This window comes from Emydura macquarii, unplaced genomic scaffold (genome assembly GCF_026122565.2).
Source record: "Emydura macquarii macquarii isolate MOO-44397 ecotype Brisbane River unplaced genomic scaffold, CSIRO-AGI_Emac_v2 contig_18, whole genome shotgun sequence".
Taxonomy (NCBI): Eukaryota; Metazoa; Chordata; order Testudines; family Chelidae; genus Emydura; species Emydura macquarii.
Window position 1 is genome coordinate 6,448,572 of NW_027130155.1, and position 16,858 is coordinate 6,465,429.

Consider the following 16,858-nt stretch of genomic DNA (forward strand, 5'->3'; position numbering starts at 1 on the left):
TTATGTTGTACAAAGGTGGAAAACATATAAGTGCTTGGTATTAAAGTACATGTTATTACTTCAAAAATTCTGCTTGGACGACAAGAATGAATTAGAATTCTAAATTATTACATAAGCCTTCTGTTCTACAGTGGGAGCTATAGTGAAATGCTGACACTGGATAATTAACAGGCACTATTCTGTCTCTTCATTTTGGATAGTCCATAAAAGATTTGATGCTTCCTTTCCTGAAACAAACAAAAACAGCTTCTGAACTGTCAGAAAATAACAGCAGTTCTTGAAGGCTAATCATTACCAGCCTTTGTCATGCGGCTGTAATTGTTTCATGAATTCTGCTTCAATCAGGGAAAAATATGTTTAAGTGCCAATAAAAGTTTTTATGCTGCTATGATTTCCCCCCTCCCCCCAATTTATGGCTTTATTCTACCATTTGTGTGTCTAAGCAACACTGTACATGTTAATGCAAATTATTCTGAACTCTCAGACAGTGAGGCAGAATCTAGTGCCAATAGCATTGGGTTGATTTTTCTGATTAATATGTGATAAAAAGAAATGCTGCTGCACTAGAAAAGGCAGACAAAAAGACTTTGGAAGCTGGTTTGAAGGTCAAAAGGAATAAAATATTTAATATTAATTTGATTGACTGTAGCTGTTCCATGTTTAATAACTGTCCTTCTCCAACCAGATGCCCCAAAACTTCGATGCCCAAGGATCTATCACTTTGACTGGATTGCTTTTAGTTAAGCAGCCCAGTGGTCACACAATGTACATCCCATGATGACACGAGTGTTGTTGTGATTGTATGTCATTTTCGTATGTATATAAGAAGAGATAATATGATTATACGTATGCTATTTTATTTTTATTATGCTCCAAAAGTGTAGTTATTGGGTGGGATTTTCAAGCACTCAGTATTAGTGTGTTTCCATTGAAGTTAATAGAACAACACCCATTGACATCAATAGGAGCACAGCTAAATTAACACTAAATTTTCAGTAACCCCACCCATGCTATGCAACTTCTTAAATATTGTTCATTGCAGGAGATTCCACTTTTTACTCTCTGCACATACAGAGCTCAAGATAGTTTCCTTTAACAGGTCAGAAATACAACTTGTTCTTGAATGCAATTTGTTAGATAGAAAGAACTGAGGCAGACACATCTTAGAATAGTATGAGAGAAAGACACATTGGAGGGGCACGTTGGCTCACAGGAGCATCTTATCATTTTAGAACTGCTTTTGAACTTTTAAGGCTTGGTTATACCCTCACTGAAGTCAATGGCAAAACTTTTAGCATCAGGCCCTTAAAACATTGTTGAAATATATTGGTGAAATATAGAATTTTCCAACAGTTTAAATTCTAGGTGTAAAGTTTCACTTATTTGCATGTGTTTTGACATTTTTTTTATTGCTACAGTGTGAAGATTTGGATCTTTAAAACAAACTAAAACAGGATCCAACCATTATTGGTCCAAACAATGTTGCCCCTCCCCTTTTTTAATAAAGAGCTGAAAAGGCACATTGAAACAGACTAGATTTCAAGTTGCCTAAGTATTAATAGTAATAGAAGGAAAAGTAGCTTCAGATACAACTCCTGCCTATGAGTCCCCTCCCATTTTATGTGATTTTATTACGTTTTTCATTTAAAAAAAAATGTTTTCTGTCTTTTTGTGAAAGATCCGCATAAACGAAAGGAGAAACTGACTATGCAGAGGAAACAGTGACTCTTACTGCACAGGAAGTGCTATCAAATGTACAAAATGAACAGACTGAAATTTAGAAAGAGAAAAATCTCTGTTTTAGTGCTTATATCTTACTTACAACAAAAAATAAAAATGTTCACACAGAAACCTGATTTTTTTTTTTTTTTTTTAAAGTTGATGATCGATTTAAAAACTGGAAACATAAGATGATAAAAGTATGGATTGTATTCTTCATATTGTCCCATGTGTTTTCCTCTATAGTTTACAGCCAATTTAACAGCTGTGGATCAAGTATTATCTGAAGGTTAAGAAAATAACATGTATTACAAGAATTAAGTATTAACTTTAGTAGATACAGTTAATCAAATTTAAGCACCTGCTAAATCCTAAAAACAAGCCAAACTGTACTTCATTAGCATTTGCAGTGTCAGAGTGTGGCTACAACCTAAATACTGCATGTATTTGCTAGTTGATATATACAGTATGTTTATACAGGAAAAAGAATAATGCAGGCATGGATATGGCTGATTTACTGTAGAATTAAAAGAAAAAAAGATGTCACAGCCTATGCAACTACATTGGGTCAGATTCATCAACCTTGCTCACTTTAAGTAGGCTCTTACTCCTCAAAGTACTACTCGACATGTCTATAGCTGGAATTTATGGAGACCTACATTTGACAAAATACTGCTAGCTTCTTCTGTTGCACAGACACATTACCATTTTGTTGATGACACAGAAGAGAGCTGCTCTTGTCTTACTTTTACTGTTATCGCTTATTTTACACAAATATAACGGGCCAGATTCTTTGGTGTAACTTTAAGGCAACGGACTTAATTTATCCGAGGATTTGGCCATAAACCAACTCCAAGAGAAGCACTGAAAATGCAGGTTGAAAAACGTGCCCCTTGACTGTAATTTATTTAAAGTGTGCAGCTTTCAATTGGAGAGAGGGTCGAAACTGAAGTAAACAACTTAAGATATTTTTAATGTACCGTATTCTTTACCTAAGATCATGACCCTACCATTGTTCAATGGTCCACTTAAATGCAAAAGCTAATGTACTGACCATAAACCTGAATTTTAAGGTTTCTTTTGTGTTTTTGGCCCTAATCCTGCAAATGCTTAGGCACATGCTTAACTTTATGCACCTGAGTATTGTGTTCAATAAGCATTTATAGTTATTTTTAACTATCATGTAAACCAATTCACAAATCAAATGAATCAGCAATGTAGAAAACATCTTACAAATTCCTAACCTTTGTGGGTATATACTACAGACCATTTGCATTTTCAATTGTGACCCAGATTTCTTTCTTTTGTTTTGTTACATATGCTGGGACTCGTTTAAGATGCTTCACTTTAGTACTATTCAACCAAAGATCTCAGAATGCTTTAAAAATGTGAAGCCTCTCAATAACTGAATTTTTTTGGGGGGGAGGGGGGCGGGAGGGGAGAATGGATGGATGGATAAACAAGTCACTGAGAGGTAAAGTGACTTGCCCAAGGTCATACAGTCAAGACAACACGCTCATGCATAGCAGAGCTGGCCAACTGAGCTAGCTTGCTAAAAGTGGCAGTGTAGTTGTGGTAGCATGCTAGCTGCCCAGGTATGTGCCTAGGGTCTCAGGTGGGATTGTACTCGGGTATCTAGCCTGAGCTGCTGCCCATGCTGCCATGGCTACCGGGCTATTTTTAGCGAGTTAGCTCAATGGAAGCTCACTCAGATATGCCTACATGTGCTGTGATCATGCCTCCTGACTGCAGTGAGATATACCAGGATCAGTGGTTGAGCCAAACAGAGTCCAGGCGTCTTGCCTCCCAGTTTCTACTGTCAAATAGTAGTCTCGCTAGGTTCACAAATGTCCTGTTGAAGCAAAATACATGCATTAGATGTTGTAGGTGAACAAAACTTGAACAAATCATCACTGGTTGTGAACTGAAGATTAACTTGAATCAACGCTTAGTTTAAGTGCAGTGAGGTTGTTTTAATGTTTCTGACAGATCAAACTCAATGGGAAAAACTTTTGTGAAAAACCATTACTATTTCTGAGAATAGTAGTATAATTACTACTGGATTCCAGTCAAAATGTTGATAGGTTTTCAAATGAGTAATACTTTGATAGTCAGGTATCTAAAATCTATTAAAGACTGTGCAATAAAAACAAATCCACTGTTCAACTCTCAGGTAAAGACTAGCTGAGTAAAACATCAAGGATAATAGATAAACTAGATAATAGTCAAAGTTAGTGCACATAGCCAGAGATACTACTCACTTAATTAAAAATATCAGATATACATTACCATATGGAAAGCATGGTGATACTTTGCAATACCATACCGAACTCTATATAATAGGGAAAATGCATACTCTTTTCTGTATTTTTCGTGACATTCATACTAAAGTAATCACCTGAGTCAGTTTTTTGAAAAAATTTCAAAATTAATATATTTTATTATCTAAAATGTACACCTCATGTACACATCATAAAACTTGTTTATACCATATCACCAAAGGATACATTGCAGGTCATTTACATTCTTTCTTGGTGGTCATATGGGTACACCTAGTACACAGTGAGGGGATGGGGGTATGTTTATACATTGTTGGCTTACCTGATTATTTTTCACAGTGAAAAATTACATTCTAAGTTATAAAAATAAATATATAGACTCTTATCTTCTACTTCGATTTGTTTTCTCTACGTATATATTTCATATATAGTAGATGTATCTCTTGTGTAATAAACTAAGGAATATGTGAACTCAGGTTATTTGTGCATAGCTAATATACATACACATGGCAATATATTACCTTTCCTAGATACAGAATTATCTATTGCAGTGGTTTTCAACCTTTTTTCATTTGTGGCCTCCTAAAAAATTTCTAATGGAGGTACAGACCCCTTTGGAAATTAAACCTGTGGTCTGTGGACCCCTACCATAGAAGTTTTAGGCTATATCTTCACTGACGGTGGCAAAATCGCCACCATCAGATCGACTTCTCTGGATCAACTGAGCGATCAGTGAAGACCCGCTCAGTAGATCCAGAAATCGACATATTAAGACCACCTTCTCAAGTGGCGTAGTGCTGCATCGGCGCAGTGCAGTGAAGACAGCGCGCAGAACAGAAGCAGAGAAGTCGATGGGAGTTACGCAAGTTTTTTGCATAGCTGGCTTAACTCCGGTCGACTGCTGCCGAATCTCCGAGGTAAGTGAAGACAAACCCTTAGAGTGAAAACTGACTGGACAGAATTCAACTATAAACGTTGCACATGCTGTGCATGGCATTTGATGCAGTATGAGAAAGGACACTAAACTGTGTGCTTCTATGGTAATGACACGTCTGGGTTTTGACCTGTAAATAGGGGTAGTCACATACTATTGAATGATCACAAAAATGGAATGCCTTTTCTGGGATCTGAAACTTTATTTTCATAGTCACCTTTCACAGATTCTTAGACACAATTTGCGGACCCCCAGGGGTTGAACCACAGGTTGAAAACCACTGATCTATTGGGTTCTTAAGGGAAAAGGTGCAACTTCTTATGAAAGAGCTTCCGAACAGTGGCAAATTAGCCACTAATAGATCCAGTCCAAATGTTCTGGCCCAAACACTTATTTTATTTATTGGGGTGTGTGTGTGTATTTAATATAAAAAAGCCTGTATTTATGAAAATTTTGGAGAAAATTTTTGTGTGGAAACTTTTTGTCCCCCTGCCAACAAAACCTTAAAATAAAATCTTTTACTGTATTCTGTTTTCCCCTTTTTCAATGGCAAAGGGAGAAAAGGAGGGCAGAAGGACCAATTTGAAATATTTTTAATTAATTTTGGATTTAAAATGTAGAGCAAATGAAAAATTATTCTTTCTTTAAAACCTGTGGGATGAAAATGATTTTGAAATTTTTGCACTTTTGTCATACATAATTTTTATAATTTTTCAACAGGCTCTCGCTACTGCCTGTATTTCCCCCTTTCCCCCCCCCCCCCACACACATTAGACTGTAAATTCTATGAGGCAGGGTTTGTGTCTTCCCGTGTGTTTGTATGTCTCCTATTATAACAGGTCCTGATCCTGACAGGGGCTTCTGGGCACTAGCACAATACAAATTTTAACAGTAATTAAAGTACATAGAGACTAAGCAAATTAAATAAAAATGTATAATCCCAGATGTACTATAATCCTCATCTGTGTCCTACAGTGTGGAAACCTCTACAAGGCTTTGCCTGTGGGATGGGCACTGCTAAGGATTTGAATGGTTTATAGTTCAAAACATGGACAGAAGTGGTGTCATTTGATTTCAACCCAAAAGTACTGCGTGCTATCTTTGGGCCCAATCCTGCACTCTTTATTTGCAAAAAAACCCAAAAACCACTCCATGGAGTCAGGGGTCTGATCCAATTTACAGTGAAGTCATTGGGAGTCTTTACATTTATTTCAAAGGGAATTGGATCAGACCCTCCCTGGAGCACAAGGAATGCAGGATAATACCACAGTGTTAATTATGAGAATTTTGGTATGGCTGATATTGATTAAGGAACAGAGATAACATTTCATTCAAACTGCCATTATATGCCACTTTCTCCAGTTTTCATCTTTTTCATCATAACTTTAATACTTCTTGTGTACTTGTAATAAAATGAAAACATTTTAACTGTCACTGCCAAATGACCAACATAACAGGAAAGCTGTCCTTGTGAAAAACATTATTAAATGATGAACCAGGCATTAATATTAATAATTAAGACAACAAAAGCAACTCTTATCCTATACAAGAATAATACAGTTACACAAGAAGGCCTATGCAATTTAAAACTATTTCTAATAAAGCAACAAACTGTTAACATTCAACACTTTACAAATTCTATCTGCACAAAAACACAATGGAAAACATTCTACATATTAGTCTTGTTGCTTAGTTTTTCATATATATCTTTACGGTTATAGAACACCACACGAGCCACTAAAATGATCATATTACTCACTGCTACGATGCTTTAAATTCATGTTAACCCCTCAAAGTAATCTGAATGAGTATATGTCCATGGCTTGGACCTAGGGCTTCAGTACTAGTTTGTCAATGGCAATGAGCCTGACAACTCTAGCCATCAGGATTAGCAATGTGCTCATTCAGCCTTGGTAGCAAGGTTTCTGGGGAAACAGACTTGATTGATAACACAGCCTCGTCAGCTTGCACCACAGGTGTCATGAGGTTTTGGCCAAGCCCTTCAGTATGATGTAGAGGAACAGTGTTGAAGAGACCTTGGCCTTGCAGTGGGATAAGAATGGCTTGATGAGGGTAGATAGATGTTTTATATCTGGATCTGGTCATGCTGTCTTCAAAGAGATGCCTTTCAAAACTTTTTCTAGCTATTACTAACACAAGATGAAGAGATTTTGTGTTCAGTGTTTTAACATCACATCTTAAAAAAGTAACTTTCTACAAGCTCAAATGATGAACATTTTCAGTATAAGCAACCTCCCTCTTGATAGTTTTGTTTTTTTTCAGTGTTTGACAATTTTCCCTCTTTCCACTGCAAAACTTATCTTTGGGAACATCAACATGTACAAATGTAATAGATTGTATATTTAGACAAGAGGTCACACTAGATGGAGATGAATCATTACTGGAGCTACATAAGAAAAAGAGAAAAATCTGGGAATCCCATATTATCCACTGATGCTGCCAGAATTACATGTACATGATGAGAATCTTAACAAAATGATAATTCTGAAAAATAAGAAAAGCCTTTTGGCATAACATTCATTCTGCAGTACCTTGACAAAAGAAATCATTAAGAGAATGGGCCATATTCATCCCTGATAGAACTCTATTGACTTCATTGGAGTTTAGCTCAGTAAGTGCGCACATATATGATGAAGCATAAAAACACAAAGTACAAGCTCGAAGGATGTTCAGTATGAAACATGAGTCAAAGTACTATTATACAATAAATAGAAATAAATATGAATGCACATCTCGAGTATACCATTGCTTAAACATGATTCTGCCAGCAGAAAGGAAATACAAAATATTCAGTTAAACATGGCAACAGCATATATTTGTGAAGTGACAGGAGTGGGTGAAGTCATTCCTGTACTTAGGACTGTATAGTTTCCTTGATTCACAGCTAGCAACTCCGTTAACATCTTCAGGAGTTTCCCGTACCAACAGAGGAAAATATAGAGAGATTCATAGTGGAAAAGTGTTATGGTCATTCTCAGGATGAAAGGTGATTTATAAATGTATCCATTTAAAAATAGTCATGTTATAATGACCTACACCTATAATGACCAGACTGTAAGGGGTGGGGGCCTTTGCCTGGCTTGTTGGAAAAATGTGTGCTTCTGTAAGGGCTAGAGAGCCCAGGCATGACTCTGCTGCAGCTGCAGACCAGGTCAGTGTGGGGATACTGAGCCATCTCTCCCAGGTTACCGGAAGAGAGGGGGAACTCTATAGGTCCATGCTGGTGTAGGAAAAGCCTTCTTTTACTTGAACCAGTTGGAGCAGCACCCACTCTCCCACCTGTGGAAGTAGTGAAATCACAGGTTTTGTCAAGACTTGCTGTGAACATTGCAGTAATTGCTTCTTTCTCGGTGAGGCCAGGAAGAAATTTTTCCTTCACTGCCAAATTGGCCAAGGTGATGTGGGATTTTTTGCCTTCCCCACAGTGGGTTTGGGGGATCTTTGTTGGGGCAAACATGAAATGGGAGTGAGGCTATGATATCACAACTCGTTATGTAAATGTGGGGCGGATGTTCCAATGAAGGTACTCCGTAGGGAAGGGACACAGTGATCAAATAAAATGGATTGGTAAAGGATTTCAAGGAGATATTTTTAATGGAGCAGAAATGGGGTGTTTGCAGCTCCTATGACTGATGGCAGTGAGTCAACCCCCCCCTCCTTTATAGCCCCCCCTCATTTGAGGGGGGCAGGGGATGGTGAGGTCCGAGCAGCAGGCTGGCTGAGGACCAGGATGGGTAAGGGGGAGGAGTGACGGAAGCCCCTTGCGTGTATATATCGAAATGATTATGGAATGACTTGCACTGTACATTCTTTATTGCCCGGGTACTCCCAGACATGTAAGAATAAAGTTGTGGCCTAATTAAACCACATCCAGTGGCTCCTGTTCTCCTTCCAGCATAGATGGAAAATGTGTACTGTATATTTATTAAACCCTGTATTTAATGAGCCCTTAGGAGTTTGTTCTCCTGAGGCCTGTATAATTAATACTTAATTGAGGGTAAATTATTTGGGCCTGATCAAAGGCCCATTGAAGTGAATGGAGGTCAGATCTTCCTCCTGACCATAGAAGAGCTGACCTGTGGCAGTAGGTTGTGGAGCGGCAGCTTTCCCCACAGACAGGGAGAGGAGGAACTGGAGGTGTGGCCAGGGAGTCTTCACTGTGTGGACTGGCCACCTCCTCTTCTCATATGTTAGGGGCAGCTGCTGTCACTACAGCCTGCAGGCTGTTGTTGTGGCTATGAAGGAGCTATGTGAGTGCTCTACAACCTGGCAGCAGGAAGAGGGGAAATCTGTCTCCTCCCTTGCCTCCCCCTTACTCATAGCCAGTTCAGGCAGACTTTGTGCAAGAGATCAAGATTTAGCTGTGGGAGAGCATTCCAGGGCAGGCTAGGCAGTATTAGGCACAGAGGCAAGAACACCCCTGTGTTGCTGCAATGGCCCATATCACTAGCACCAGGGATGAGTGTGCCCTTAATTGTCAATTTGGTGGCTTTGCAGGGGGCTCTGGAATGGCAAATATTGGCCATTCCACTCTTCTGACTGTGTTTGAAAACAGTTAGCATTGCTGCCTCCCGCCTAGGGTCCCTGAAGTCTGCACACTTGCAAGCCCGGTCTTTCTTTTTTTTTTTTTTTTACAGATTTCTTTATTTTAATCTGTAATATTTGAGTAGTTTCTTATCCACCATCTGTTAGCGGTTTTTTTTTTTGCAAATGCTAGACTAGGAACCACACCCCTCCAATAAAAGTCATGACTAAAGTATTTAGCAAAAGATTATTCCCCCACCCCTTCTAATTACCAATGTGGGGTTGATTGTTCATTAATAACACATCACATGCACCCCTTCTCTACCTCTCCCACAGTCACACACACATACAAGTACCCATCTGCCTTCTTTCCCCCAGGATGTGTACAGACTTAGAACACTGAGCAGGAATTTTCCTCCACTTGTTAGTAAGCCACAAGCTTTCCTTGGGCCAAAATAATTAAAACCACTGACCAATGTAGCTACTTTTTCATTTTCTGTTGTTAGACAATTGTCGTCCCCGTCCCGCCCAATAATTTAAAAAATAAACTCACCAGCCTGTGAGGCAGTTACTTCTCAAACCCCAGGTGGGAAGATAAATTGGCTTTCAGGTGCACCAAAAGACAGGGAGATCATCTCTTATCTTAACGCTGATATATGAGTATCCAACACATATAAATGGCCCAGTCCAGCAGACAGCATCCACAGCCAGCCACCCTGCAAATGGGAAAGATGGATGCTCTCTAGCAGGTGAGGCCCTAAATATTAGTGCATGTATATGGCAAAATCTAATACTTGTGCTTCAACTTATTAAGCGTTTAATGGAATGCAACTACTTTGGATATAGTATAGTATAATGGACCAAATTTTGCCTTCAGGTACATATCTCCTATTGGTTTTAATTGGATATCACGTGCATATCTGAGAGCAGATTTAGCCTACATGTAAGGTATTAAATACATAATTAGAAAGTTGCTTAGGTGATTATCATTAACATATATTTCATTGTCTAATTCTGAGCTATACTTTAATATTAAAATCAATATAGAATCATAGAATCATAGAGTTGGAAGGGACCTCAGGAGGTTATCTAGTCCAACCCCCTGCTCAGAGCAGGACTAACCTCAGCTAAATAATCCCAGGAAGGGTTTTATATATATATAAATATATATATATAATAAATAATATAATATAATAATAATATAATAAATATATATATATAACAATAATGGTGCCTTTCATTTTCCAGAGCCAAAGTAAATCCTGGAATAATATTTCTCAGTGTAGAATACATATCTATATTCAGAAGTTAGGGATAATCCTACAACTCACAAGCAGACTCAAAAACTAGTTAAATGTGTCATCTCTAATTTTTTAAAATACTGCACTTTTGATTGTAATCTCTCTGCTGTTATATATTTGTTTATACCATTCATCTGAAATTATCAGGATTTTTTCTTAACTTTTTGTCTTTGTCTCTTAGACTATTTTATAAACATTATTTTCTTTTGGAGAGAGTGATCAATTCTAATTTAAAATTGTCTAAAGTTTTCTGGAAAGTTATTAGCTGCATTCACTGAGGCAGGATCAAGTATACTTGGATCATCCCAGACAAATATTCATCTAACCTGTTCTTAAAAATCTCTAGTGACGAGCATTCCATAATCTCTTTAGGTAACCTGTTCTAGTACTTAACTATCCTTATAATAATAAGATTATTATTAGAAGTTTATTGTTGGGAAGAATTTGTCTGCAAATATTTTCTTTTTATTGGGCCAGGTTTTGCTCTCAGTTATTCAAGTGTAGATGTGGAATAATTCCATTGAAGTCAATGGATGTTCTATAGGGCTCAAATTCTTTTCATAATTACTTTGGTGTAAATACTAAATTCAAGAGCAAAATTTTGTTGTACATTTTCATTTATATGACTGAGCAGAATTTGACACAACTATTATTATTACATTTTTGCTTTATTTAGCTTTGATTGTCCAGCAATACTGGAAAAACAATGGAACATTTTTAGAAGTTCTGTGTGGATTGAATTAATGTATTTATTTTTCATTTAGTGCTGTAATTATTCTATGAAAATAATTTTGGCTGATCCTTTGAAGCTTGCTAATGACATCTATCACAGGATGTCCATATTTAACTAATAGCGGGGCAGATTCTGATCTTTTTACTCACATAAAGTAAAATTTTACTCCATGAATAATCCCATTGAAGTCTGTAGGGGATATTCATGTTCATGTGAGAGTAAAGATAGTTCATATATGAACTATGTTAAATATAGGTTGGTTATATTTATGGCCATAGTGATAAAAGTGTGTATACAAAGTAATGTTTCCTTGTATAGACTATAACTAACAGAAATATAGATTTATAAAAAGAGTTTTTATATTAAATAAATAAAACTGCATTTGATTTAATATATTATATAAACTTTTGCCATGTTTAAAATGAATAATAATAATAGCAAAAAAGTATGTGAACCCAGTCTTGAAGTCCTCAAATCTCAATCTGAGATGGGAATGAGACCTGCATATATAGAATATTTATATATTCACCAACTGGATGTATTATAAATGTAATGCACATGATATTTGTATCATCAAGGCTAAATTGATATTTTTCATATTTCTGACACAACTCTGTTCTTCACCATCCCCACCAAATATCATGTGAAAGAAAACAAGCATTCTGTTTGACTCTGGTAACACCTTGTATAAAAATTCCAGATTGTTAACTTAGAATTGCTTATGTATGTTGAAAGCAAATTCTGCAGAGTTCATATAATTCACAAATGATCATGCCTTAACCTAAATTGTGAGGTCTTTTCAGGAGCATCATGTACCCTTCTTCCAAAGTTCTGAGTCAAAGGTAGGATAATGAAAGACTTTCCCAACTGCCACCTTCTTGGGTTGCTTCAAATAAAAATAACACAGTCCTCCTGACAATATAAATTAAAAGGCCACTGCTAAATCTTCCACAGATGTGTTCTAGTAGATGGTTTAATGTCTCGGTCATGTGCTGTAAGCTGTGACGATCAGGACTGAGGGAGAACTTTGACATTCTTGCTGTTTCATATACAAGATTGTTCTAGAAACATATAGCGCAAAATACATCACTCAATATCAAATGACCCAACAGTCTTTTTCAGGGATAAACTTAAGTTTTCTGTTGGTCGATAGGACAGGGTGCTTGTTTTTGTTGTTAGACTTGGATGTGCTCTGACATTTGGTGGAATGTATTTTAGTAGCTGAAGAAAATATTTTTTAAATTTTTTTCCAAAAAAACCATAAAGAAATGGATTCAAGCAGTTGTTAAAGTAAGCTATGCAGATGGTAAAGGGCATAGCTGTATCCACAACATCAACAATTTGACAATGTGTTATGATACGTAACTGGATTAATACATCTAGAAAGGTAAACACTTGATGTGGAATCCAGGAAAAGAAGAAGAATAGTACTATTGCCACAATCATCTTAAAAATCTCATCATTTCTGGTCTTGTTTTTCTGAATTTGATAAGTCTTCTTCAGTGTCTTCCAGATTAAGGTGTAGCTTGTTAAAATTAGCAAAAAGGGAATAAAAAATCCCAGCATGTTCTTAGATAAACCTAGCCCAACAGGCAGTGTTGTATTATGGGTCTTGTACCGAAAAGCACAAATTGTCATATTCATATTCTCGACAAAAAATACATCACGGTGAATTAGGACAGGCAAACTGGCCAGTCCTGCTAGCAGCCAGATGATGATGCAAGTTATTCTGGCAACAAGCATGGTGCGCCGAAGTCGGGACTTCATTGGATGTACTATAGCCAGGTAACGGTCAATGCTAAGACATGTGAGAAGAAACACACTGGCGTACAGGTTGAAACTTACCACAGCTGATGCTATTTTACATAAGCAGTTGCCAAAAGGCCAGTGGTATTCCATGGCTGTGTAGGCTGCCCACAGTGGCAAAGTCATTAGGAAACACAAGTCAGCCAGGGCTAAATTCAACAGAAAGACACTAGCCACAGTCTTTAATTTCATGTAGAAGCAAATGACAATGACAACTAAGCTGTTCCCGAATATGCCTACAATAAAGATGATGCTGTAAACAGTTGGAACCATAATGTATATATAACCATGCCTTCCTGAAACGGGGCAGTCAACATGGATTCTTTTAACACTCCCTTCGGTAGAGGAATTAAGGTTCATTTTGATTACTTCAGCTGCAGGTTGGTTTGAGGCACAATATAAAGTTTACCTGGGGGGAAAAAGAAAAAAAAAATTCATCGGAAAAGGATTTTTTTGCAATTAAATGTCAAGATTGCGCCCTATGTAACAATGATGAATACAGTTCACTGAAGGAAATTTTAACTCCACTTCTGAGGAAATGAGGATATGAAAATTAATCTACCTTTCATTATCTGAACATCTCCAGTTGATTCAGTTGAAGTCTGGGTTAAGGGACAAATCCTTAACAAGCCCTTGTTCAGTCAAAACTCCTATTGCAAACCAATGGGAAACATTTTCCAATTCTTTATATTTCTCTCGGCATGTGCTGTCTTCTTGTATTAATGTACACCTAGCTGTAAATGCTTATTTTATGTATTTAACACAACTAAAATCCTTAGTTCTTTTAAACTGCTTATCTTTGTATTTATTCTATTTCATTTCACCATCTTCAGGCCATATCCTGTCAGCATTCTTTTGAAATCAGAATTTCCGTGCACTAACGGATGTCAGGATAGGGCCTTTGATTAGTTTCAGGTGGAAACAAACATTCAGTGGTGTGTTCTAGGAGTACAACTCACAGGTCTATTTTCTCCAGAGCCTTTGCACAAAACTCTCATTGATATTAACTGGCGCAATCCTGTAGCTGGTTCTTGCCTGGAACACTTACTGATTTCAGTGGGAAATTCACACAAAGAATCTCTGTAGAATTGGACCCAGCTGGAAGTTATGTGCATGGAAAAGGTAGAATATAGCTTTTGCTGCATAGGAACAAATGTGGGATATGATAAAAGTTGTGCATGATATTTAAATTCCCTGCCACATTTACTCTGTCACTGAGCCAATGACATATTTCACCCAGCCTGTTCTCTGATTTGGGGTGAGATATAAGGCCAGGTAATGCACTAAGGGCCTGATCCAACTCTCATTGAAATCCATAGGAATCTTTCCATGGACTTCAGTGGGAGCTGGATTGAGCCACTAATAACAATGCATTGCTCAATACCAAAGCAGTAACAAAAGAACAAACACAGCTAAGGGAGTCCCCAACACTGGCCCACAAACAGTATGAGGCAAAACTCAAACAAGGATAAACACAATGCCCAAGATGTGATGCATAATGTCAGTGCTGTTCTAGAACAACTCCACTGTACTACCAATTATATACAGGAACAAATTTCCTTTCCATCCCCAGAACAGGCAGTCAACTGCCTCTCTTAACAAACCAGCAGGTACCATTTATATACCACACTCTTTAGTGGAGATCAGCAGGCTGAAAACTGATGGCACTCAAATGGAAAAATATGAATGATATAAGTTGTCTTAATGCATACAAAAGGAATGGGTGGGAAGAAAGAGGGTGTGTAGCCATGTTCCACATTTTCATGTGGTACTGTAAATAAAAAGGAAAGTTTTTATTTAGCATAAATGAGTCCTTTGTTTCTATGACACTATCTGTCTAATGTCATTGCAGTAAAGGCTAAAGATAGTAAATTTCCAAGGTTCCAAAAGTCCTTGCTTTCTGATCCTGTTCAGTCATGGGAAAAAACTAATTTTAAACAGCTAAATAAACTACTCTGAAATGTAGTGAGAATTTTGTATCTGTCCCCACCATATGTTTGCTTGCTCTGTGGAAGTCATGGCAAACTCTATGAATTTTTGCTGAAGAGATTTACTTTGCAGCCTTCAGAAGTTTACCAGAACTTTCTAAATCTCCGTACATGCACAAAAACCAGAAGGCCAGAGCCTCAGTTGCTATAAATTGCGATAGCTCCATGGACTTCCATGGAACAATGCCCGCCTATACCTGCTGAGGGTTCAGCCCACAAAATATTTATTCTTACAAATTCTAAAATATTTTCCATAACTTTTTAATTGTAAATGTCAAATTCTGAAGTGCTTACTCAGGTAATACTATTAAAAAGTTCAATGGAACTTTGTCAGCTGAACTGAACATGAATAAGGACTTTAGGATTTGGCTCATTATTGATAGCTTCTCTTTACAGCAAGCTAAAACTGTCAGACTCTCTAATTTTCAATGAGGCTGCAACTTAAAGCAAAAATAGCTAATGAATATATGCAAGAAAGCCTTCCTGGGATAACAGGCAGGAAATAAAAATCTCAGGTAATTACATTTTAGAAGAATCTTCTGTCTATACAGGCTACTTTTTCAATAATCATAAAGATGACGTGCCAGATGGACCAACTTATTCAGATGTCCTTTAGATTCTATACTTAGATGTCATGTTTGCCAGTTCATACAGTAAATATGATACATGTGCCATAGGCCAGAGTTTTATCTGAAGCAGAGAATTCAGGCTAGATACTTATTTTGTTCTACGGTATCTGTCCCTCTAATGTTCTTTCAACATCGTAGTTTAAACTTAATTTTTTTAGATCTATTAGAGATTATATAAGCAGAACTGAGCAGGGTCTAACAATTTAGTGGTCTGTTGCATTCACCAGGACTATAAATACATAAATGACTCACAAATTACACATCCCAGCCATTTGGATTGAAAATATGGTATTTAATTGATGATGGAAAACACATCTGTAAAAATCCAGGGCCACATTGTTTTGTCTCACATTGAAGCCTTTAGAAAGGTTTCAGGGGAAGGAATCGCAGCGTCAGTTAGTGTCTAAATACCGATTTAGGTGCCTACATTTAGGTACCCAAGCGTGAAAATTTTGGCGTAAGTCTATTAAAAACATGTCCAAGCTGAATAAACATATGCAAGTTGTGTGAAATCTATTATGGGGCACCTTTGGCTTTGCTAGGGCTTTGTGGTGTGGAAGAATGACTTACCCCTTAATGAACAGGAACCTCAGGGAGCAGATACTTAATTGTAATGGGAACTGGCAGAACATTTTCTCAACAGCCTACAGACCAGCAAATTTTGCTCACAAATTACTGGAAATTTATAAGGTGACTCCATTATTTTGACCTTGTGTAATATAGTATTTGTTTTTTTCCCCACAACATTCAGAGACATGTCTGTGAGGACCCTAACTGACTATCAAACCTAACTTGTGCCCGAAACACAGATTAGTAAAATGTCGGCTTTACCCTTAAAACAGCCTTGTAAATGTTAAGTCACTATTACAAAAATGATATGCCCCCAAACCCTTTGGGCATTACAACTACTTTGCTTCATTTAAA

The 16,858-nt window shown here is 37.2% G+C and overlaps 1 protein-coding gene across 2 annotated transcripts in view; it reads right to left on the reverse strand.

Annotated features, from left to right (window-relative positions):
* Positions 1–1,817: 1,817 nt before the first annotated feature.
* Positions 1,818–16,858, reverse strand: part of AGTR1 (angiotensin II receptor type 1) — a 47,095-nt gene continuing 32,054 nt past the window's right edge. Inside the window, exon 2 of one of the 2 annotated variants that reach the window (XR_010921257.1) lies at positions 1,818–3,571. Coding sequence is in view for 1 of the 2 variants with exons in the window: in XM_067555246.1 (XP_067411347.1) it covers positions 12,598–13,677 (1,080 nt within the window). In the remaining variant the exon portion in view is untranslated. Of the gene's footprint in view, positions 3,572–7,969; positions 13,727–16,858 lie in introns of those variants that run through there. The other variant, XM_067555246.1, reaches the window with a different exon arrangement.